The following is a 24862-nucleotide window of genomic DNA, read 5'->3' as shown; positions in this document are numbered from 1 at the left end:
AAATGTCTAGGCAAGCCATGATAAAGTGTAATTATTGACAACCGGAAGAGATTTTTAAAGGAAAAAGAATCCGAGGGACCGTCGAGGAAGAGATCCTTCAAGCAAACGAAAATATCGAGGAATGAAGAGAATCGAAGTATGCAGTTTGAAGGGACTGAAGAATTCATCGGTAGATGGAGCAATATTGAGATCAAAAAGATCGACGTCAAGAAAGTCGACTGTATTTTCAAAACGAAATTGCAAAAATTAGTATAATTACGATAATTACTGATAAAAGGGCTCTTTTATCAAACAAAATATTGCTAAATCATCAATTTACAAACCGGCACCAAATCACACCCTCCCTTTACTTTTTTCCCTGGCCATTATTATTGTTGAATCGCATAATACAAAACAAAAAAAAACAAAATTTAAACTAAACTAAAAGCTAAACCACCTCCCCCTCCCAACAAACTCCCCGCTTAATCCGCCCTGCACTCCGTCATCGGTTCCATCTTGATGGCCGGCCGAGGTGACGCCGCCGCCGCCGACGACGAGGACGCGTCCTTTTGGGCCGCGTTCCGTTGGGCCGCAACCAGCTCGGTCAGGTCCTGGTCCTGGAAGAGATGTTCGGGCCGCGGTGGGGACGACGACGACGAATAGCCGGCCCGGGACGAAGACTTGCTGCTGCTGCCGTACACCGGGGGCATTCCGCCGGGCCCGGTCTGGTTCAGATGGTCGGCGTGGTGCTGGTGGTGTTGCTGCTGGTTCGAGGCTGGGATGGGTCCTCCTCCGACGGCCAAGTTGACCGCGGGTTCAAGGATCATTGCCATGGGAGAGGGCAGGGGGCTCCGGTCCTCGGTCGGGGGAGTGGACAGACGGAGATCGTGGGCGGACGCCGGAGATCCGAGCCGGGTTATGCTGAGACTGCCACTGTTGAGGTGGGCCAACGGATGGTGGGGATGGTGGTTTGAGCTGGGGTGGGAATTGCTGCCACGGCTGTTGGTTGAAGTGCTCGAGGGAACGTTGCCACCGTGGTGTTGCAGGTGCTGCTGCAGATCGTGCTCCTTGCTGCCTTGGGTCGTTGTCGTCGCTAAGCTGGAACCGGCCGGGGATCCCAGCCGTGGCATCTGGATGCCACCGCCTACACCTCCTCCGCCGCCGTTGTTGTTGTGGACGGCCGGCGAGCCCAGCTTGGGCACCGGAATGCCGCTCGATCCTCCGGCACCGTTATTTCCCACCGACGGATGGATGCTGAGGTTCGAGTGGGGATGTGGCGGCTGCAGGTTGAACCCCACTAGATTTGCGGCTGCATCCGGGTGGTGCTGGGCGGCGGCCACCATGTTGCACATCTGTTGCCGGACGGCGGCCACCGTTGCCGCCGTCAGTGCGTCCTGGGTCATCCCGTCGGTCGGGCCGGCTCCGGCAACGCCCGGCTGCAGCTGACCGTTTGCGTTCGGGGCGTAGTTCAGTGGGTTGTCTTGGAACGGAAAGGGCTGCAAGAAAAAAGATAAATTAAAACAAATATTTTCGATTGTTTAATTTAGTTAATTTACTGTTTCTTGATAAAATGCTTCGTCATTTGTGGATGGCGCCTTATCTAATTTTTCTGATTTACTGTTTTTGTTGAAAATTGCCTCTAAAAACTGTAAAACAAAAAGGTGAGCTAATTTTTGGGCAATTTAAGTTCATATTTAGGTGGTTATAGGTCTTAAGTTAAATTGGTCAAAATTAGGCCGTTGCTGATATTCTTCACGTTACACTTAGTTGCCCTAGTTTTGAAGACAATCTATGCTTCAGCGAAAAAAAATCTGTGTCTCGGGAAGGAATTAAAAAAGGTGCAGGTGGTTATGTTACACATGACCAGTATGACAAAGAACTTTGCTAGATGATTGTTGAAATTTTCGATTAGAACGTCCGATCCAAATTTCCCCATGATTCCCTTATAATTACACAAGACAACTCTTTTGTGGTCTATTTCGTGGCTCTGAAACAGGCTGTTTGATTTGTAAAGTTTTAAGACATAATATCAACGTCCTATCGAACTAAGGGGATGAAAATTGCAAGTGGAGCTGAACTGCCCTATTCAGGGCTCTAATTGATTACGAAATAGTTATTCTAAATTTCCAGAAACAGATTTCAGAAGTTTAACAGTCATTTTTCCCCAACTCTTATGGTTCGGCAAATGTCCCCCCATCGGAACATCCCCGGGGCCTCCGGCCACTCCAGGTGGTGGCCACTACTGCCAAAATGTCAAATTTCATGTGCAGTATCAAAAACCCTACAGTTTGATACCCATATTGCCCCAACTCTTATGGTTCGGCAAATGTCCCCCCATCGGAACATCCGCGGGGCCTCCGGCCACTCCGGATTGTGGCCACTACTGCCGAAATGTCAAATTTCATATCCAGTATCAAAAACCCTAAAGTTTGATACCCATATTGCCCCAACTCTTATGGTTCGGCAAATGTCCCCCCATCGGAACATCCGCGGGGCCTCCGGCCACTCCGGATTGTGGCCACTACTGCTGAAATGTCAAATTTCATATCCAGTATCAAAAACCCTAAAGTTTGATACCCATATTGCCCCAACTCTTATGGTTCAACAAATGTCCCCCCATCGGAACATCCGCGGGGCCTCCGGCCACTCCGGATTGTGGCCACTACTGCCGAAATGTCAAATTTCATGTGCAGTATCAAAAACCCTAAAGTTTGATACCCATATTGCCCCAACTCTTATGGTTTGGCAAATGTCCCCCTATCGGAAAATCCCCGGGGCCTCCGGCCACTCCAGGTGGTGGCCACTACTGCCAAAATTTCAAATTTCATGTGCAGTATCAAAAACCCTACAGTTTGATACCCATATTGCCCCAACTCTTATGGTTCCGCAAATGTCCCCCCATCGGAACATCCCCGGGGCCTCCGGCCACTCCAGGTGGTGGCCACTACTGCTGAAATGTCAAATTTCATGTTCAGTATCAAAAACCTTAAAGTTTGATACCCATATTGCCCCAACTCTTATGGTTCGGCAAATGTCCTCCCATCGGAACATCCGCGGGGCCTCCGGCCACTCCAGGTGGTGGCCACTACTGCCAAAATGTCAAATTTCATGTGCAGTATCAAAAACCCTACAGTTTGATACCCATATTGCCCCAACTCTTATGGTTCGGCAAATGTCCCCCCATCGGAACATCCGCGGGGCCTCCGGCCACTCCGGATTGTGGCCACTACTGCCGAAATGTTAAATTTCATATCCAGTATCAAAAACCCTAAAGTTTGATACCCATATTGCCCCAACTCTTATGGTTCGGCAAATGTCCCCCCATCGGAACATCCGCGGGGCCTCCGGCCACTCCGGATTGTGGCCACTACTGCCGAAATGTCAAATTTCATATCCAGTATCAAAAACCCTAAAGTTTGATACCCATATTGCCCCAACTCTTATGGTTCAACAAATGTTCCCCCATCGGAACATCCGCGGGGCCTCCGGCCACTCCGGATTGTGGCCACTACTGCCGAAATGTCAAATTTCATGTGCAGTATCAAAAACCCTACAGTTTGATACCCATATTGCCCCAACTCTTATGGTTCGGCAAATGTCCCCCCATCGGAACATCCGCGGGGCCTCCGGCCACTCCGGATTGTGGCCACTACTGCCGAAATGTCAAATTTCATATCCAGTATCAAAAACCCTAAAGTTTGATACCCATATTGCCCCAACTCTTATGGTTTGGCAAATGTCCCCCTATCGGAAAATCCCCGGGGCCTCCGGCCACTCCAGGTGGTGGCCACTACTGCCAAAATTTCAAATTTCATGTGCAGTATCAAAAACCCTACAGTTTGATACCCATATTGCCCCAACTCTTATGGTTCCGCAAATGTCCCCCCATCGGAACATCCCCGGGGCCTCCGGCCACTCCAGGTGGTGGCCACTACTGCTGAAATGTCAAATTTCATGTTCAGTATCAAAAACCTTAAAGTTTGATACCCATATTGCCCCAACTCTTATGGTTCGGCAAATGTCCTCCCATCGGAACATCCGCGGGGCCTCCGGCCACTCCAGGTGGTGGCCACTACTGCCAAAATGTCAAATTTCATATCCAGTATCAAAAACCCTAAAGTTTGATACCCATATTGCCCCAACTCTTATGGTTCGGGAAAAGTCCCCCTATCGGAACACCCGCCGGGGACTCCGGCCACTCCAAGTGGTGGCCAATTCCAATTCCCGCTCATGCCGGCTGGCATGTCTTGGCGTGTCCATGCCTCCAGGCTATCTGCTCCCGGGCCTCCAGGCCGTCTGCAAACGGGCCACCAGGCCATCTGCTTCTGATGTGTTCTCGTCGACGTCCAGCAATAGAATGAATTTTCGGGACCGACCGAGCCGCGTTTTGTTGGTTCAGACCGGGGACGTATATGCTCCGCCTCTTGCACCCATTCTCCTACATCTCCTTATTCGCTTTTTGCCGCGTCGACGATCCGAAAATTATGAGGTAGAGTGGGGGTGATTTTAGATACATCAATCTCACGTCTCTATATTGACTGATTGGGAAACGTTTGTTCAACCAACCAGCGTGCACCAAAAAGAGGGGAAATTGGCCGAGAGGGGAATTCGTCACGTAACGTTTTCGCTTCGCGAAAATTTTGGATTGACACCCCGTATAGAAACCTTAGGACAAAGTTCTTTGTCAAAAAATGAAATTACAAGTTGTTTTGCAATCAATATAGCTTCCAAAATATCAAAGTACAGTCCAGACTCAATTATCCAAAAGCCTTGGGAAATTTAACATCGGATTACCGAATCTTCGAAGAATCGAAACAAAAATCAGGGGCAATTTTTTTTCTAAAAACTTGACCAAAAACTAAAAAAACTTAATTTCAATGGAAATAGAACTCCAATCAACTGAAAATAATCTTAAATGCATTGCTGAAAAAAATCGTTTAAAAATATTTTGAATTTTTATGAATAATCACTACAAAAAGTTTGACTTCTGAAAAAAAGGTTTTTTTCTTCAGTACTAAGATATTCTGGAAAATTATGATTGCCAAACATTTAAAACACTTTTTTCATTGAAATGTTATACCTGCGGCTTGTAATTTTTTTTTAACTTTTTGCCCCCTCCTCCTCTAGATTTTGATTAGAGTCGAAGGGACATAAACTTCAAAAAATATTTGCAACGGCCTTATGAAAATACTAAAAATAATTTAAAAACTACGTTTTTTTTACAAAAAAATAATATTTTTTTATGATATGGTCAAAAAATTAGCAGGAATTTGTCATTTGTTTCGATAGTAGTAATACACATTTAATGTGAAAAAACTAAAATTTTCGTACACTTTTGTAGAAATACTGGCTTTCGAAAATATTTTTTTTTTTAAATTAGGTTATTTTCGAAATAGTACGGAAAAAATACCCTTTATCAAATTATGGGAAATTTCCATACATTTCGCTAGAAATAATAATTTTTTTTCAACATGCTTAAAAAATCACAAAACCAAGTATTTAAAAAAAATAAAAAAAAGGTTCTTTACAATATGGGTATTAAATAAGCGGGAATTTTTAATATGTTTCGATAGTAGTAGTACCCTTTTTGTTTTTAAATTATATTGTCTCAAAAATGCATATTATCGAAAAAAAGCTCAACATTTTCACTAAACCGCGTATTTTTGAAAATTATAAAAAATAGTTGTTTTCAATACTGATATCGAATGGTTGGGAATTTTTCATTACTTTATAAATGTACAAAAATACTCAAGTTTTCTTACACTTCGAGAGAAATACTAGTTTTTGATAATACTTTTTTTTAAACAAACGTATTAAAAAGTAACGGAATTTTTTTTTTTTAACAAGATAGGTATCAAATGATCGTAATTTTTTCATACATTTCGCTAAAAATAATATTTTATTATAAAAATCAAAAAAAAAACACAAAACTACGTATTTTCGAAAAAAAAAATATTACCGTATGGGTATTAAACGATCGGGATTTTTTCATATATTTTGATAGTAGTAATACACATTTTATTTTTAAATACATTAAAACGGGATGACATGATTTTCTCAATTAACATGATTTCAAATCGGAAAACGGAATGCATTTTCGAATCCATTATGAGAAGGTAAACTAAGTTAGTGATTAATAAATATTAAGTGTTTTTGAAAAATAATTAAAAAATATCTTTAAGTTTTTAAGCATTTTGAGTAGAACGAATTTAATATAAAATGTGAAAACTTTTAGTTTTAAATGCAATATGAATCGGTAATTTTAAAAGCAAAACTATTTTTAATAAATTTCAGCCAAAATTCAGACTTTTTACTAATTTTACCTAAAATTTATAAGTATTTTGTTAAATAGCTAACAAACTTATTTAACTAAATATAAACATTGATTTTTGTTTTCTTAATACTTTATCAGCAACCTTAGTGACGGTAACGTTGTAAAAACAAAATTTGAACACATTTAACCTGATTTTAACAACAAAACCTATAATTATCAAAGTAACCCCAGTTTACGGTACTCAAAATTGTCTCAAAAATGCGTATTTTCAAAAACAAAAAATGCTCAAAATTTTGGTGATTGCAATATGAGTTTCAAACGATAGGGAAATTTTCATAAAATTCGAAAGCAGTAAAACTTTTTTTAAATGCTCAACATTTTCACTAAAATACGTATTATCGAAAAATTATTAAAAAATGTATTTTTACAATACAGTCCAGACTCGGTTATCCGAAGGCCTCGGAGAAAATTTCACTAAGGATAATCAAAACTTCGGATAATCGAATTACGAAATAATTTTTTTTTCGTTGTCTTTTTTTATTATTAAGCTGAAGTATGTCCCCTAAACCACGCTAAAGTGATTCAAAATGTTTAAATTCAAGATGGCGGCCAATATGGTGGTGATGAAAAATTAAAAAATGCATTCAAATTTGAATGAAATAGGGTCGCAGAAATCTATTTTGATGTTTAAAGTAATACAATAAAAAAATACGTAAAAACATTTTTTTTCGTTCATGATTCGATTATCCGAAGTCCCATACAAACCTTCGGATAATCGAACTTCAGATAATCGAAACTTCGGATAATCGCGTTTGGACTGTACTGATATCGCATTGTCGGGATTTTTTCATTACTTTGGAAATGTATAAAACATCCCGATTTTTAAGATTTTTCCCAAATGCGTAGTTTTGTGAAAATATTGAGTATTTTCAGAAATCGTATTGTTACTATTGAAGTGTATCTTAAAATTGTTAAAGACAAACTTGAAGAAAATTTGACGGATTTTAAGGTTAAAAGTCAGATTTGAAGGTGTAGGCCACGATAATATTGCATTTACATTGTTTGTGTTCCTATTGATTTATAAATTAAAGTTTGAAAAACAATGGGTTAAGGGTCTTACCGAGTGTCTGCCGTACAGGATGGAGTCATCTTTGATTTCTTTGGTATCGCGAAAAACCACACTCTTGATCACGCCCTTGATGTGGTCGTCCGGCCAGATGCCGAGCAGGATCCGCTGGGGTCGCCCCCTGCCCTTCGGTCTTAGGTCGGTTCCCCCGTCGATGGACGGCCCGAGCATGTTGTGGACGCGGTTCGCGTACAGCACAAAGGTCGGGTAGGGAATGTCGTACTTGCGGGCCGCCTGCGACAGCGACAGGCCCTCCTTGAGGACGCTGAAGATGGCCTCGGCCATGGTTTCGGGGCGCCACGACTTGAGCGGGCCACGCTCGCGGAAGCGCAGATGGTGGATCAGGTTCTGGCTGTTCCAGCACTTTTGCCACATCGACTGCAGCTGGTACTGGTAGCTCTCGGCTGGAAGAAGGGAAATGGGGAGAAATGGTTTAGTATTTGGATGAATTTGAGTAAGTTTGAAAATGCCTGAAAAACATATAAAAGTGCAAACATTTTAATCGTCCCTTTTTCAGCGACAAACTTGTATAAACAATCAATCAACTCCAACTAAAGCCACCTCGCACAGCTGTGTCTATTTGTACACCTCTCTTTCATCGAAACCTATTACTGATCAATCAGGTGAAAAACACGTGTTTGCGTCAACGTGCCGCGGCCAGACCAGGTCGAACGCGCGGTGGTGGCGCCCGCAAAAAGGGGTGACAAAAAGCCAATTTCCTGCGTTTAAATACTTGTTTCTGTGTGCATGTGGCAATCAATTAATTTATTCATAAATAAATGCTCCCCCTCTCCTCCCACCCAACACCCAGCCCAGGTCCACCATTCGCAGAGTTCGCAACATTGATGATTGAAAATACGCGCGGTTCAGGACAAAATTGAGCGCGAAAACGTTGATGGAATTACCCGTGAAAAATATTTCAGAAAAAAAGAAGTGAAAATAAAACAACACGTGAACGAGTGGGACCGCTTAAGGACTGAGGCCAGGTGCCCGGTTATTAATATTTTATCGCAAAAATAAATAACAATAACTGGATAGAGAGAAGAAGGGAGGAAAAAAGGCATAATTTTGCACACAAACCGCGGTCCAGAGAGGTTGGGCTGTGTCACGGTGACATACACGGGGTTGGTTGGGCAAATATTTGGGCAGGATTTTTATTTTGGCAGAATTTTCATTGACGGAGAGGGAGACAGGAATCCGGACACGGAAAGCACGTGAGTGGTGGTCCGTATGATTATTTAATGGGACTTAATTCGACTAATGTGAAAAGCCGAAAATGTGCGCGGTCTGTGACACGTGGGTGACTTTTGGTTGAGACTGTGGAAACTCTTTTTTTTGTTGGGTTTCAAGTGGTTATTAATTTATCGGTAGATTTATGACGGAGTCGGAGCAAGTCTGTTTTTTTGTGGTTTTCCACACAGTTATTTTTTGTTTGCGTGACTTGAATGAGACAAGTTTTGTATTTCAGCATTTTAGTATTTTAGTATTTTAGTATTTTAGTATTTTAGTATTTTAGTATTTTAGTATTTTAGTATTTTAGTATTTTAGTATTTTAGTATTTTAGTATTTTAGTATTTTAGTATTTTAGTATTTTAGTATTTTAGTATTTTAGTATTTTAGTATTTTAGTATTTTAGTATTTTAGTATTTTAGTATTTTAGTATTTTAGTATTTTAGTATTTTAGTATTTTAGTATTTTAGTATTTTAGTATTTTAGTATTTTAGTATTTTAGTATTTTAGTATTTTAGTATTTTAGTATTTTAGTATTTTAGTATTTTAGTATTTTAGTATTTTAGTATTTTAGTATTTTAGTATTTTAGTATTTTAGTTTTTTAGTATTTTAGTATTTTAGTATTTTAGTATTTTAGTATTTTAGTATTTTAGTATTTTAGTATTTTAGTATTTTAGTATTTTAGATTGGTGCGCTGGAAGTGGGGACGCGAAATCGTGATTATTCAGGTTTATTTTTTGGTGTGCTTTTGTGTCGCGGTTCGTATGGGATGAGTGATTGTGCTAATCGAATAATGGCATCATTGGTGCGCTGGAAGTGGGGACGCGAAATCGTGATTATTCAGGTTTATTTTTTGGTGTGCTTTTGTGTCGCGGTTCGTATGGGATGAGTGATTGTGCTAATCAAATAATGGCATCATTGGTGCGCTGGAAGTGGGGACGCGAAGTCGTGATTATTCAGGTTATTTTTTTGGTGTGCTTTTGTGTCGCTGTTCGTATGGGGTTAGTGCATAATTTGTAAAGGGAGCGCGTGGTCGTAAAAATATTCGGAGTGAAAAGTAATTTTTTTTGTGTGCCTTTTGTCGTGAATTGTGTGTGTTTCTTGCTAGTAATAATAATATCAGTCCTTCCTTTATCATCGTTGATCGGAGGGCACGCCGCCGGTTGGGTTTGTCGTATTAATTGTGTTCCAAAGTAACTGGGTGTTAATTGTGTTTAGTACTTCAGTCGATTGCGGGCGGTGAAGCCACGCGCTTGCCTTACTGAATTATTTTTGTCTTTTTCGTTGAGTAATTGGTGTTTTTTTTTGTGCTTTTGTAAACTTAATTAATAGTTTTGTGATTTTCTAAGCCCTTCCTATATCATCGTTGATCGGAAGGCACGGCGTCGGGTGGATTGTGCTTAGATTTTTCGAATAAGGTTTTATTTTTTTGCTGTGAAAAAGCCATTTCTATATAATGATCGAAAGAAGCACTGACATTTTGGATTAATTAATAGTGGAGTGAGATAATTTGTCAGTGAGTGATTTTGTGTGTTAACCAGAAAGACCTTCCCATAGCATCGTTGCTCGGAAGGCTCACCGACGGGTCTGTTATGAAAGTCCTCCCCATAGCGTCGTAGCTCGGGAGGCATCGAAAAGCCAATACCTTATCTTACTAACCCAAAAAAAAAATATTTATCACGTGATGCTTGAAGGAGATGCTGTGGATTCAACGGTCTCATGCGGTATCAACAAGTATATAGCGAAAAACTATGTGCTTGATGAGTCTGCAACTTCAACTATCGGACTAACATTCCTCCCTTTCGTTGAACTGCAGGCTTCTTGGGAGGGCGCCGGTATTGACTAATAAAGTAGGGATCTTCAGAGGTTAAACAGTGAACGAATGGTTGGCTCCCACTGATCATTTTTGATTCATTGTTTAACTTCAGCTGATCTGTCAATAACGGAGTAGCAGCTCATTGGCAGTCAACCATGCTCATGCTCATGCTCATGCTCATTTTAGTATTTTAGTATTTTAGTATTTTAGTATTTTAGTATTTTAGTATTTTAGTATTTTAGTATTTTAGTATTTTAGTATTTTAGTATTTTAGTATTTTAGCATCTTAGCATATTTGAATTTTTGGTAGCAAATTGAATTATTTTTTCAGTTTAAAATGTTTAAATGTTTATAACAAGGCCATTTTCATCTTTAATTAAGCATAAAACAATGCAAAGCTTCCTGAATGTCTTAATTAGTAGAGCAAATTAGCTGCCCATCGTAGAAAACCCCACCGTCGTTTGAAGTTTTCTGCACGTAAATGCACAACCCACCTACACCGACCGTGGCCCATAAATTATTTACACATGCAGAAAGAGTTATAATTAACAGTCTATTAAATGTTTCAGCAAATTTCATAAATGAACCATCTTCCCTTTCTCTGTCTATCTACTCTTCACGTCATCATATCGACTGTGCAATGTATTACTGCCCTCCTTCTCCTTCTGCGCAAAGTTGTATGCAAATCACCTATTATTGCTATTGTTGTAGTTGTTGCTGCTACCGCACTTTGAAATACATTTCGCGAAATAATGTATGCACAAGTGCAAGCACAGATAGTGTGTGTGTGCGTGTGATGCACATTTCCTACAAGCCCTCTTTTTGAAAAATGAAAAAGTAACAAAAAGGATGGTATCTTCTCTATTCACCATATATGCGAATGTGTTTTGTTTGTTTGTCTGTGTGCACGTTCCACCAAAACACATTAAATGTTGAAAAGCCATTACATGTGTGTGTGTGTGTGTTTGAGGGAGCGTATGTGCGCTTTTTCTTTAATTTTTAAGCACCAGAATCACGATTTGGTGGCGAACGACGGTGCCTAATATCCGATTCTTTTGTACACAGTAAAAAAGTGTAATTCTGAACGATGTAAATTGGAAGGTGCAATATTATCACAATTTAGGCTGCTAAAGTGGAATTACACTAGAAAAAAATACTAACATTTCAAAAGGGCTTAATATTAAATATTACGCCCTTTTAAAATGTTAGTCATGGTTTAAAAAAGTTTAAAATATTTTTTTCGAAAAGATCGAAAATTTCACGAATGTTTCATATTTTAACATTGTAAATCGGACCATTAGTTGCTGAGACGATAGAAAATGGTGTGTGTTTTGGGTGAGACTTAGAAAACATCAATTTTCCTGTTTTTAAACACTTGCATGGCAATATCTCAGCAACCAACAAAACAAAATTCAAAAAAGCAAAAAAATAGAGAATTTTCTCAGCTCTTCAAAAATATTTTTTTCAAAAGTGGGCAAACATATGCACTAATTTAACTAATGAAAAACTGCGACTGTTTCCAAAAACGTAAAAAAATAAAAAAAAACCTAAAAATTGAAATTACAGGCCACGGTGTCAACATTTGAATGAAAAAAGTGTTTAAAAGTGCATCATACACCTGTCCAGTTGTTTTGCAATCATTGATTTCCAAAATTTCTAAATACTGACGAAAATTTTATTTTGGCGAGAAAAAAAAGTTTTTGCGGTGCTGTACATTGTAATTTCATAAAAGTTCAATATACCCTGTCGAAAAAACACCCTACTGTTCCTAAAATATAATCGGGTTTAGTCGGATGAATCGACTGACGAAATAACCGACTAATCGGTCAATGTTGCAACATACGCTTATGGAAATTTAACCCAGGCGTAAGCCGACTAATCGGTATTCGCAATCAGCCAACTCGACCATACGAAGTTGGCCGATTTGTAGGTAGATTAAAATCACTTTCCCTGGAGAAATCCGGGAACCTGCATCCTAATGAAACTGGATGATGAATTAACTGCTAAAAAGAAATGAAAAATTACGAACTGGAAATTATTGTTTATTTTTTAGAACTTCCGGACAAAGTTCCAAATGTTCTGTAATCAAAATTTATTGGATATTTCATAGCTCAAAAGATCAAGAAAAAAACAACGATGGTCAAATGAAGCGCCGGGTCTTCTGCTGGGACCGCTACCTCAAAACTTTGGTTCACCACCTTCAAAACATTTAAATTTTACTTTGAAACAACAAACTTCACTATTTTTCTTTAAAGTTACTATTGAAACACTTAGAAAACACTTACCAAACTATGTACAAGCTGTTTTTTCCTACATCATAAAAAAATGCAGGAATTTCTGTTCGAATTAACGCAGACAAAAATTTGCCTAAGTCCATTTCGTAAACAACACCAAAACGTATTTCATTGACCGATTCTTTGACCAATTTAGTTTGTTCTCGTGCATGTCCGACTAAGGCCAATTTAATATGCCGATTAATAGATCGACTGAAATCTTGTCATCGACGCATTCCAACTTAGTAGGTTTACTGGTCGGTCGTTTTAGAAGACACCCGATTTCGTTGGCTGATTGCTCAGATTGAGAACTGTCAAACTTTTTACAGGGTATTTTTAAACGAGACTAAACATGTTAAATATGATTATCAATGCAGAAAAGGGCATTTAAGATTGTTCTCAGTTGATTAGACTTCTATTTCCATTGAAATTTTGATATTTTTTTGAAAAAATAAATAAAAAATCACCAAAAAATTTTTACCGTGTACCATTTTTTTCAGTGTAGTTCATATCCATACCTACAACTTTGCCGAAGACACCAAATCGATCAAAAAATTCCTTCAAAAGATACAGATTTTTGAATATTTATACATCATTTTTGTATGGACAGCTGCTAAATTTGTATGGAAAATTATATGGACAAACTAATGATGCAGAATGGCTTCTTTGGGCATACCGAAGGCACCAAAAAAAATTCAGTCGGATAGAAAAATACAAAAAGAAAAAAATTGAATGACCGAACTGCTCACCTTAAAATTTTACATCTTTCAAATTCACACATTTTTTACTGTGCATACCATGTGTGTATTTACTATGCACTGTGCATATGTGAGAACGAAGCCAACACGGATAAGCAATCGAATTTCAGGCTCATGCAAAAGTGCAATTTGTGCATGTTGTAAATGAAATTATGAAATAGTAATGCCTCGTGATATTCCGCGGAATTCGACTAAAAAAGAGGGTTTGTTTTGAGAAAAAAACAAGGTTTGGATTAAAAAACAACAAAAAAATTAATCATTTATCCCCCCCTCTGTGGCAAAAATTTTAAGAGGTTGAGAAAGAAATTGAACAATTAAAAGTAAACAATTAAATTAAGATTTTTCCATTTTATTGAAATGTGACACTCTTCAACTTAAAAAATTATAATTACAGTCCAGACTCGATTATCCGAAGGCCTCAGAAAAATTTCACTTTGGATAATCGAATCACGGAATTTTTTTTTTCTTTTTATTATTTTTGATTGTCGAGGTTTAGTATGACCCTTAAACTATTCTTAAGTGAATTAGTATTTTTGAATCCAAGATGGCGGCCAAAATGGCGATGATGAGATGTTGAAAAAATGCATTTGGTCATTTTTAAGGCAATCAACCATTCAAATTTGACTAAAACCGGATCGCAGAGCTCGAATTTGATGTTAAAAATAAGAAAATGAAAAAAAGAAAAAAAATGTTCGTGATTCGATTATCCGAAGTCAAATGCAAACCTTCGGATAATCGAGGCTTCGGATAATCGAGTCTGGACTGTTTTTGACACAGATCAGAAAAATACGCCAAATCCAATGAAACAGAATATTATTATTAATTCTTCTTTGTTTTGCTAATTTTAGACAGTAGAACACCGTTATCATTTAAGACGTATTTTGTAAAATTTGTCGCTTTGAAAATGAGAAATATGGTTTTTAACCAAATTGTTTGTGCCTTTTGTGAATTGAACATTTAGTAATTCTCTAAGTTTCAACTTATCAACTGATTTGTTTTATTTTTCATTTGATGAAACATGACTGTACAGAACTGGGTACAGAATTTAAAAATGTACACGGAAAGAAATCTGATATTCAATTTCGCTTCCGGTCACTAAAAGCCAAATTAAAAAAATATATTTTATTTTAATTTTTTTATGTGCATTAGAAGATATAACTGAGAATCTTTTGCGAGAGATTTTAGAATGATGCAACATTGAGTTGATGATTTTTGGAAAATTTAGTTGATTTGGTAATTTAAAAACAATCTTTTTGATGCTAAATTTAACTTTACTCAACAATGACATTGAAATTTTTTTCAGTATAAAAGCACTTTAAATAGTAGTTTATGCAACAAGTTGCAAAAAGATGATTTTTTCAGCACGAGTCGTACATTTATCCAACGAGGTTCACCGAGTTGGATAAATACGAAGAGTGCTGAAAAATCAAGTTTTGCAACAAGTTCCATACAACATTTTTTGCAATTCCGAAAAACACCCATTGAGTGAAATTTTTAGTCAAATTTTCATGTATTTTGTCAATAAATCGTTTAAATCAAAAAATGTTGAAAAGTGTTACTTTTCGAATCAAGTGCTGAAAAGTTCAACTTTTCAGCACCCATTTCAGTGCTGAAAAGTAGAACTTTTCAGCATTTATTTTGAAAAGTGTTGCTATTCGATTCTGTTATTTTTGGTACAGAAAAGTAGGCTATTTCGTCGTTCAAGAATGACAGGAAAAGTAAGTAGTTTCACGACGGAATTGCAAAAAGGTATTTTTCCTTCGATTTTTTTTCAGAAGCTTTAGAATAATTTGCTCAGATAAATCTCAAAACAAAATTATTATTATAAAAATGAGTTTTCTCATTGTCACTTAAATAGGCCCTACCGAAATCTCTGAAATAATTGGTTCGATTATTAATGTTAAAACACAAAAAAAAAGTTTAATATTGTTCAAATGTCTAATAATGTTAGTTTTTTCAGGCTAACAAAAAAAATATTTGTAATTTTTGTCTTCCTTAAAATTGATACTTTCAAAGAATAGAATTGTTTGATCGATTTTTAACTATTAATAAAACATTGTTGGTGAATCGTTTACGTTTTTATCAATAATCAAATTGAGAAATTCTAGGGTATTTCAAAAATGATTTTTGAGACCACAAATTGTAAAAAAGAGAAACCTGAAGAAAACAACTTTTTATGAGTACAAACATTGAAATATTGCCGGGGTTCACGGATAGAAATCTTGTATGCAAATCCGCTAACTATATGTTGTCGAATTAGTAAATATTGAAATAAATGTTTCAAAAATCAGAAAAAAGTATTGACGATTTTGAAAATATTTTAATGTTTACAAATTCTACAACATAGAGTTAGCAAATAAGCTTACACAATTTCTATCCGATTTGAGGGTGAGAAATTTTGCCCTTTTCAATCCTAAATAATACTATGGGCTATCCTCAGAAACTGAAAATAGTACCTACAGTACATTTCAAAATATTATCTTAAAGTTATTTTTAATTTTAATACACATTTCTGAGGAAGGCTGTGGTCCATTTTGAAAAATTATGGATTCTTGCGAACTTTCTAGATTTTTTTAGTTGGTCAAAAAAGTTGCAAAAAGAATGCTCTTTAAGTTACACAAAAGTACAATTTAACGTTTGAAATTTGTTTAGAAACATATATTTTTCTACCATAAATAACAGAATTGTAAAGTATCACTCATTGAAATGACCACTGAAAAGTTGAACTTTTCAGCACTTGTATCGAAAAGTAATTCTTTTCAGTATTGTTTTAATTTAAACAGTGACATAAATGAACGTGCAGAAAAAATCATCTTTTTGCAACTTGTTGCATGAACTTCTATTTTGAAATCCAAAAGACTGTTGTAAATTTGTCATTATCGTCAGCAGGGGTGACATTGGATCTAGGGAGTGTGATTGGACCCTTAAATTTATGAATATTTGTATGGCTTAATAATACAAAAATAGTAGTTTATGCAACAAGTTGCAAAAAGAAGATTTTTTCAGCACGAGTCGTACAATTATCCAACGAGGTTCACCGAGTTGGATAAATACGACGAGTGCTGAAAAAATCAAGTTTTGCAACGAGTTCCATACATTTTTTTTTTTGCAATTCCGAAAAACACCCATTGAGTGAAATTATCAGTCAAATGTTCATGTATTTTGTCAATAAATCGTTTAAATTAAAAAAATAAAAGTGTATCCATTTCAGTGCTGAAAAGTAGAGCTTTTCAGCATTTATTTTGAAAAGTTTTGCTATTCGATTCTGTTATTTTTGGTACATAAAAGCAGGGCTGTGGAGTCGGAGTCGGAGTCGGAGCCGGAGTCGGTGGAGTCGGGTCTTTTTGGGGACCTGGAGTCGGAGTCGGAGTCGGAGTCGTCAAAACTCGAATAGCTGGAGTCGGAGTCGGAGTCGGAGTCGGCTAAATTTTATGAGCTGGAGTCGGAGTCGGAGCCGGAGTCGTAAATTTTTGATAGACCCGGAGTCGGAGCTGGAGTCGGAGTTATCAATATATTTTATATAATTTATGAACTTATTTATTGTTCAATATTTGTTATAATTCAGGTTAACTACCAATTTTTTAAATTTATTTATTGGATTGGATTTTTTGGATCAAGATAATTATCAGATGTCATGTTGTTTTCGAAGCATTTTTATTGTGATTGGAAAGCTCTTATTGTTTTATTTCACTAAGATCACAGCATGATAATCTGTTGATCCTCTCTTGTCAATGTTTGTATACACTAAACTATAGTTTCATAACTCATACAATAGTAAACAATTGTGGCAGTGTAGTCAAAAAATTAAAACATGTTTAAATAATTCTTTACAGTCTCTTTTTGCTTGTATTTACAGTATTTAAAAAAAAGTATTTACACCCCTTGGGCCCTATGCGCATTTTGTGATGAAATATGTAAACAATTCAAAGTTTGACAAAAACCTAGTACTACGTTTTATTCAGAAACTCATGCCGAACATTTTGCTTAAAAAAGCTCATGAAAAGATGATTTCTATAAAAAGTTCTATAACAAATACTATTACAAAAATAAAAAAAGGTGCTAAAAAAGTTTGTATACCTTTCGAAAATTAACATAAAGTTATTTGTTAACAAATCACCATAAATCCAGCCCTCAACTCCAAATTGGCATCTTTGACCTATATAAAATAATTTAGATTGAATATAAAGTTTACTAACTACTTAGTATAAAAGTTTATATAACTCTGGAAATTCTATATAAAACTTATCTAAACTTAATTTTGCAAACTGTTAATTCAACTAAATATCAATATATTACCATAGATTGCTAAGATTTTAAGTAGATCCTTTTTTTATAGGAAAATAAAGGTTCACTATAGGTACTAACGAAAAAAATATATTTAACATTCCAACGCCCAAGGCTCCAAAAAAGTTGGAACGGTAACTTCAACTCGCTGGTTCTCTGGCATAACTCAACCAATCAAGATGATTATTTTTTCCAGTAATTTTTTAGAATGTCTAGATGATCCTAGAACTTTGCAGAGCTTAATTTGATCAAATCTTTAATTTTTGCGATCAAAAACATCGTTCCAACTTTTTTTTTCGCGTGTAAAAAAAAAATCGCCAAAAATTCCGCGGAGGCAGTCGTTTTGAAAAAAGGTGGAACGATGTTTTCGGTCGCAGAAATTACAGATTTGATCAAATTAAGTTCTGCAAAGTTCTAGGATCATCTAGACATTCTAACAAATCACAGGAAAAAAGAACCATCATAATTGGTTGAGTTATGCCCGAGAACCAGCGAGTTGAAGTTACCGTTTCAACTATTTTGGGAGGCTTGGGCGTCCGTGTAAGTTGGACATGCGTTGGGCGTTCCAGTGTTAAAAAACATTTGTGAAATTGACATTATAACTCTACTGATAAATTATCAACTATTATACTGCCCCTGATCGCATGAATGTCCCATATGCATTTTCATCGTTTTTGAGTTATTGATGCAGTTTGGTTCAAAATCGTGTGCTCTTTCAAAAGAGCCTATAACATCCAGTACTTTTTTCTAGAAATCAGAAATGCATTTTTCTCAGCTTGCTGTTTTTACATAGGGGACATTTATGCGAACAAGGGCAGTATATCAATCTACTTCTTGGAATGCAACATGCTCATTTTGTATGTTAACCCTCTAACGCCCATGGTTACTCCAGAGCACCACTAATTTTTGTCTTCAAAATTAGATTTCTCTGCAACCATGCATTTTTTCAACCTTGTTCAACCTGCGTTAGTTTATATAGAATGTTAGTTTATAACCATTTAAATTTCATCCAATTTGGTCGATCCAGTTACGAGTAATGGTGAAAAACGTAAAAAATCTCAATTTTGCTCTGGGCGGGAAGGGGTTAATAAAAATAAATCAAAGTGTCCTGCTGAAAACATTTGAAACAAACAAAACATATCGAAAGTAAGTTGCAACTAATTTTGAAATAATAATTGAATTCATAAGATATATCGATTACCTCAATGTTTACAATTTCTCTTAAAGTGTTAATCCTTAAGGATCCACTACACGCGAACATTTTTTGCTTCGATTTTTTTACGGAAATTGTCATTACTCTGAAAAGAAAACAGTTAGAGTCCCACTTTTTGCATTAGGTCTTGTAGAAATGTTATGCAAAGTTAACAAGTTTTTTTAGCTTTTTGAAGAAACTATTGAAACAATCAGATCAGTTTAGGTCTTGTTAACTTTGCATAACTTTTCTACAGGACTTAATACAAAAAATGGGACTCTAACTGTTTTCTATTCAGAATTATGACAATTTCAGTAAAAAAGTCGAAGCAAAAAATGTTTGAGTATAGTGGATTCTTCAATAATATCTCTGAACAAGTCTATTTTTTTTAAACACCTTAAATCGGGGTGATATAATTGCTCTAATTTTAATTTATTTTTCAAATTTTAGAATTTTCTCATTATTTATATGTTTAAAGTGTGTACTGGGCTGGATCACACAATTTCCATGTACGTCCTCTTAAATAAATACAAAAGAGCTTTAAAAAATAGTGACTTTGAAAATTGTCTATTTCAAAACTTTGATAGTTACTGTGTTTCTTCAAAATTTCAGCCTAAAATTATGCAAATTGATTTTAGATGTCAGTTCGATCATGAAGGCTAACTTTCTTTTAATATTTCATTAAAAAAAAGTACAATTAAAAAATTAGTTAACTAGCATATAAATTTAACAAAAATTAAATAAATTTAAAGTAATTAAATAAAAAGTTTAAATTTTTCAAACAACAAAATTTAAATTTATTTAGAAAATTGTTGTGCTAAAAATGCGTTAAAATCTGAAGATATTTATGATTTTTGGTCCGTATATAACGCTGAAAACATGTAACATAGAACAACGAACACTTATCTACCAAGCTTAGTATGGTTCCATACCATTCTGTTTGTATAAATAATTCGTAATTATAATTTTGCGAAACACCCCGAACATCAATATCACCCCGGTTTACAGTATTCGCGCAAGTGTGAACTGAAATGTGAGTGATGTGATTAATTCAAATTTATAAAATATTTTAAATAAAGATTAGGTGTCGGAGTCGGAGTCGGAGCCGGAGTCAACAATTTTTGGAAAGCTGGAGTCGGAGTCGGAGTCGGAGTCGGCTAGAGTTGGAAGGCCGGAGTCGGAGTCGGAGCCGGAGTCATCAATTTGTGGAAAGCCGGAGCCGGAGTCGGAGTCGGAGTCGGCTTAACTCAGAAAGCCGGAGTCGGAGTCGGAGTCGGAGTCGCTTGAAATATGACCCGACTCCGCAGCCCTGCATAAAAGTAGGCTTTTTCATCTTTAAAAAATGACAGGAAAAGTAAGTCGTTTTACGACGGAATTGCAAAAATAGGATTTAAAAAATTAAAATTTCCAAAGAAGGAACCAGTAAAAAAAATGAATCAAAATTAACGCAGAAAAACAGAAAATAAATAAATAAAACAATTAAGCAAAACTAAAATTCAATCGAAGAAAATCGATTGCTTATGTAATTCAATTCCAGGCCACCCCCCAAACCTTCGCCACAACAATCCGGAAAAGCCAAAAGGCCTGCCCCAATTTGACTATATCGACAGTATTCACTACACGTGGTGGGATCCTCATCGAAACAGGTAAAACGCCACGAAGGCAGGTGCGCCGAGTACCACAAGAAAAACTTTAATTAAGTTGTTCAACTTCATCGTGTGTGTGTGAGTGTTCATTAGGGTGGGTACGGATTTTGAAAAGTTCTCAGATCAAGTTCTGGTGTGGTTCCCCTTGTAGGACATACCCATAGGGACTCTCACGCCAAATTTCAGCTCATTTGGTTGAAAACTGGCTTGTCTCAAGCGGGTTCAAGTTTACATGGAAATTACTATGGGAAATTTTGAATTTTCGTTCATTCACTCCTACAGGCCTGGGGAAACCAGGTAGAAACTTCTAGGATGGCCAGAAATGAGCGGAATCGTCTGGAGAACAATTTTCCCTGAGAGACCAGGTCGATTCGTTGAACCCCCATCGAGCTCAACGGCAATACATCCGGGGTTTTCGGAACCAACGGTTTTCCCCAAAAAGCATCAAATTTTCCTTAGCATGCTATGAATGCTTGATGAACACTGCGACGCCACATGTCAAACAGCTACCACGTGGACGAGCATCGCCTTTTTTAAAATTACTTTTTATTAATTTTTGAACTATAGAATTATCATTTATGGTGATCCTGATACTATTTAGCTGTATTCTAAACCTCCAAATAAGAAAAAAAAACTGTTATGGTGCAAACTTTACAATCACGTGGTTGCTGTTTGACATGTGGCGTCGCGATGTTCATCAAACATTCATAGCATGCTAAGGAAAATTTGATGCTTTTCTGGAGAAAACCGCTGGTTCCGAAAACCCCGGATATATTGCCGTTGAGCTCGATGGGGGTTGAACGAATCGACCTGGTCTCTTAGGGAAAGTTGTTCTCCAGACGATTCCGCTCATTTCTGGCCATCCTAGAAGTTTCTACCTGGGTTCCCCAGGCCTGTAGGAGCGAATGAACGAAAATTCAAAATTTCCCATAGTAATTTCCATGTAAACTTGAACCCGCTTGAGACAAGCCAGTTTTCAACCAAATGAGCTGAAATTTGGCGTGAAAATCCTTATGGGTATGTCCTACAAGGGGAACCACACCAGAACTTGATCTGAGAACTTTTCAAAATCCGTACCCACCCTAGTGTTCATGTTGTACACCAAAGGTAAGAAGGTTTTGGGGAAAAGTGCAGTTTTTGCTTCGCTCGTTCGTTTCGTTCCGTGCCGAGCACCATTATCGAAAATGCATTCAATATTTAGAATATATATATTTCGACTATTCAATTAGTCGATGCCGCCGAAGACATAATTTAATTGAGTGTTGAACTTTGGCACGTTTGGCCAAAGTTTAAGGTGCGCTCTGTATGCCGGTTGAGGGGGTTAGGGGGGAGATAGTTACCATAGGTTGTGGGTGGTGTGCAGGCAGCTTCCTTCAGCAGATTCGTGCCTGGTGGGAGGAAAAAGAGAAAAGTTGACTTTAGATAACAGTTTCTGGGGGAATTCGTGAGTACGTGTCATCGAGTTTTTTTTATATAATATTTTTATTCAAAGTAGCAAATTCAACCTTGTTCGTTTAGTTAGTTTCAAAGCCCTCAATTAGAAAGTCGTTTTATCTAGCGAGCAAAAAAAATACTTTCCCACGAAGTTCACTGAAAAAAATCAAACCTCCCATCCCTTCTGTTTGACAACCGTTTACACCGCGGAAAAACAACGTGTTGAAAGCGCGTGGTCAATTTGGAGATTTATCTGTCCACACACAAACACACATTTGGAAGTGCATTGCCCACTGCACTGGTTCAGCAGCAGTCCCAAACTGACCCCCTCACTCCAACCAAAACAGTTCGATTCAAAACTGGCAGCTGATGGGAGTGTGTGTGTGTTTTGGTGGGAGGGTGTACCCACGACGGCCTCCATTACCCTTTCCCCTCCCACCCCCTCGAAATGCAATGGCCAAAGGGGGCGTGGGGAGTTTGGGAATGCAATTCGCATTCACACGCCGCTGTTTCTGGTGGCTGGTTGCTGCAGCTGTACGGTGCACCGATTACCACCCACCTTTCCGACGATGGGAGGCATGGCCACGCGCACGCTGGATGGTGGGAAAAGTGTGACGAATTGGTGATCAAAATATTTTGAAATTGATAAAAAATCGTATGTTAACACTGTTTTGTTGTTAATTGGGAATAATTTTATTAACATAAGTTTTTTAGTGAATTTCATTTTATTTTATGGATCTGCATTTTTTGCTAAAATGTGTCAAAAAATTATTTTTTTTGAAATAAATTAAAACTTTGAAATCACAAAGGCCTTTTTATCTTCTGGACTACAAAAGCTTAGAAAAATTGATATATTTTCTGTTTAAACCGCCCATGGTTACTCCTGAGCACCACTCATGTTTACTAAAATGAAATATTATAAAAAAATTAAAGATAAATCTTTCTGGTTTTGGCGAGCAGTCTTGTCGAAAAAGAAAAACAGATTTTCTCTACTTCACCGACGTTTCGGCCTTTATTTTGAGGCCTTCTTCAGGGGGTTTACTAAGAATGTCAAGCTTTTACAATTTGTGTGTGTTTGGTTGTGTTTTGTGTACTTACTAGTTGTCTGTTTCTTGTCAAAAATGTTTTAGTCCTATTGTTAAACTGTCCTTTACGTTTGCTGCACATCACTGTTTAAAGAATTAATTTAATATTGTTTTGTAAACTATTGTGAAATACTAACATGTTTGTCCAAATAAATTGTTGTAAAACAACATTCAACTGCTGGGTCACTTTGTACTGTACAACGTCTAATTGCTAACTGTCAGGTGGATTGGTTCAGTTGTGATTGTGTTGTGTGTTTTTGTGGTTTTGTTTTGGTTTTGTGTTTGTGTAGGACATGTAGTATTCCAGCGTATGTGCTGTTCAGGCCATCGGTGTCGGTCCTCTTGTTGACTGTGTCAGCTGTGTTGTGGATCCAGATCATCTCCAAGAGAGGGAGAGATGATCTCTTGAAGGACTGGTCCAGTATCTTGGCTTGTGTTGTATCGAACCGGTGGCCGGTATCGATACAATGGGACACAAGCGCGGTTTTTTCCTTGTGCGCCTGAACCTCTACGTCGGTGTACGTGTGGCCGGACTGGATCAGCTGATCCAGTTTGTTTACATCGCTGCGATGGCCAGACAGCCTGTTTTTGAGCAGGTTGCTGGTCATGCCGATGTATCTGCACTCACACTGGTCACACTTGATGCAATAGATCACGTTGTGTTGGTTCATCATCGGGATCGGGTCCTTGATCCGTGTGTAGAGGTTGTTGATAGTGTGAGTGGATCTGGATGCTACTACGATGTTCGGGTAGTCTTGTTGTAGTAGTTTGGTAATGCGGGGTGTAAGTGTTGGGATGTAAGGAATGGATCTGTATGTTTTGGGTTCTTCGGAATTAGGGTGATTGGGTCTATTTTGGGGATAAGGATTGTTTTTGTGGTTGAGGCATCTATTGATTAATGAGCGGGGATAGTCGTTTAGGGAAAGGTATTTGTGAACTATTTGTCTTTTTTCTTTATCTGTTTTGTTGGTGGTGAGATTGTAAACACGGTTGATAAAATTGGTTGCAATATTGATTTTTTGGGGAAGAGGATGAATGGATAGGAAGTTGAGGAGGCGGCCTGATGCAATCTCTTTCGTGTACCACTCTGTCCGAATGGTACCATCTGCTTGTCTTACCAGTGTCATATCGAGGTATGGGAGTCTCCCGTCTCGCTCAACCTCGTAGGTGAACTGGATGCTGTCGTGGTATGCGTTGAAAGCGGCCAGAACTTCCTCGATCTTGTCTTCGGGTATGATGAGGAAGAGATCGTCAACGTATTTGTGCACTGTAGTTATGGGACAGCTGATCGTGTGTAACACGTTTTCGATCAGCGTTTCCATCGTTAGGTCTGCAAACACGGGCGATGCTGGATTCCCCATCGCGGTACCCTGGATTTGAAGGTAGTGTTGGTTACGGAACACGAAGTAACTCGCATCCATTAGGAAGGCTACGATTTCCAGGAACAGATCAAGACAGATCTGTGTGTGTGGAGCAATCTCGGCCCAGCTGTAGATGATGTCGTGTTGTACCAAATCTCGAGGGACGTTGGTAAACAGGGAGACGACGTCAAAAGAAACCATCTTGTGTCCAGGGGGGATGGTAACGGTGTTTATGTGTTCTGCGAATTTCGCAGAATCGCGTACGTTGTACTTGGAGGTGATTGATGCTTGGAGAATGCGGCAGATGTATTTGGACAGGTTGTAGCTCGGACTGGTCATCCCAGGAACTACGGGTCGTAGTGGGAGGTCGGCTTTGTGTGCTTTCGGCTGGCCGTATATTCTC

The 24862-nt window shown here is 37.7% G+C and overlaps 1 protein-coding gene across 2 annotated transcripts in view; it reads right to left on the bottom strand.

Moving 5' to 3' along the window:
* LOC120425581 (protein bric-a-brac 1-like) overlaps positions 1-24862 on the bottom strand; it is a 364434-nt gene continuing 339572 nt past the window's right edge. Inside the window, exons 3-6 of one of the 2 annotated variants that reach the window (XM_052709261.1) lie at positions 21920-21967; positions 7374-7783; positions 1536-1625; positions 1-1475 (exon numbers count right to left, since the gene is read on the bottom strand). In XM_052709261.1, the coding sequence (XP_052565221.1) occupies positions 462-1475; positions 1536-1625; positions 7374-7783; positions 21920-21967 (1562 nt within the window). In that variant the 3' untranslated portion in view covers positions 1-461. The remainder of the gene's footprint in view (positions 1476-1535; positions 1626-7373; positions 7784-21919; positions 21968-24862) is intronic. The other variant, XM_052709262.1, reaches the window with a different exon arrangement.

Source organism: Culex pipiens, chromosome 3, assembly GCF_016801865.2.
Source record: "Culex pipiens pallens isolate TS chromosome 3, TS_CPP_V2, whole genome shotgun sequence".
Taxonomy (NCBI): domain Eukaryota; kingdom Metazoa; phylum Arthropoda; class Insecta; order Diptera; family Culicidae; genus Culex; species Culex pipiens.
The sequence above is the reverse complement of the archived record's forward strand: the minus strand, read 5'-3'. Positions and strand labels throughout refer to the sequence as shown.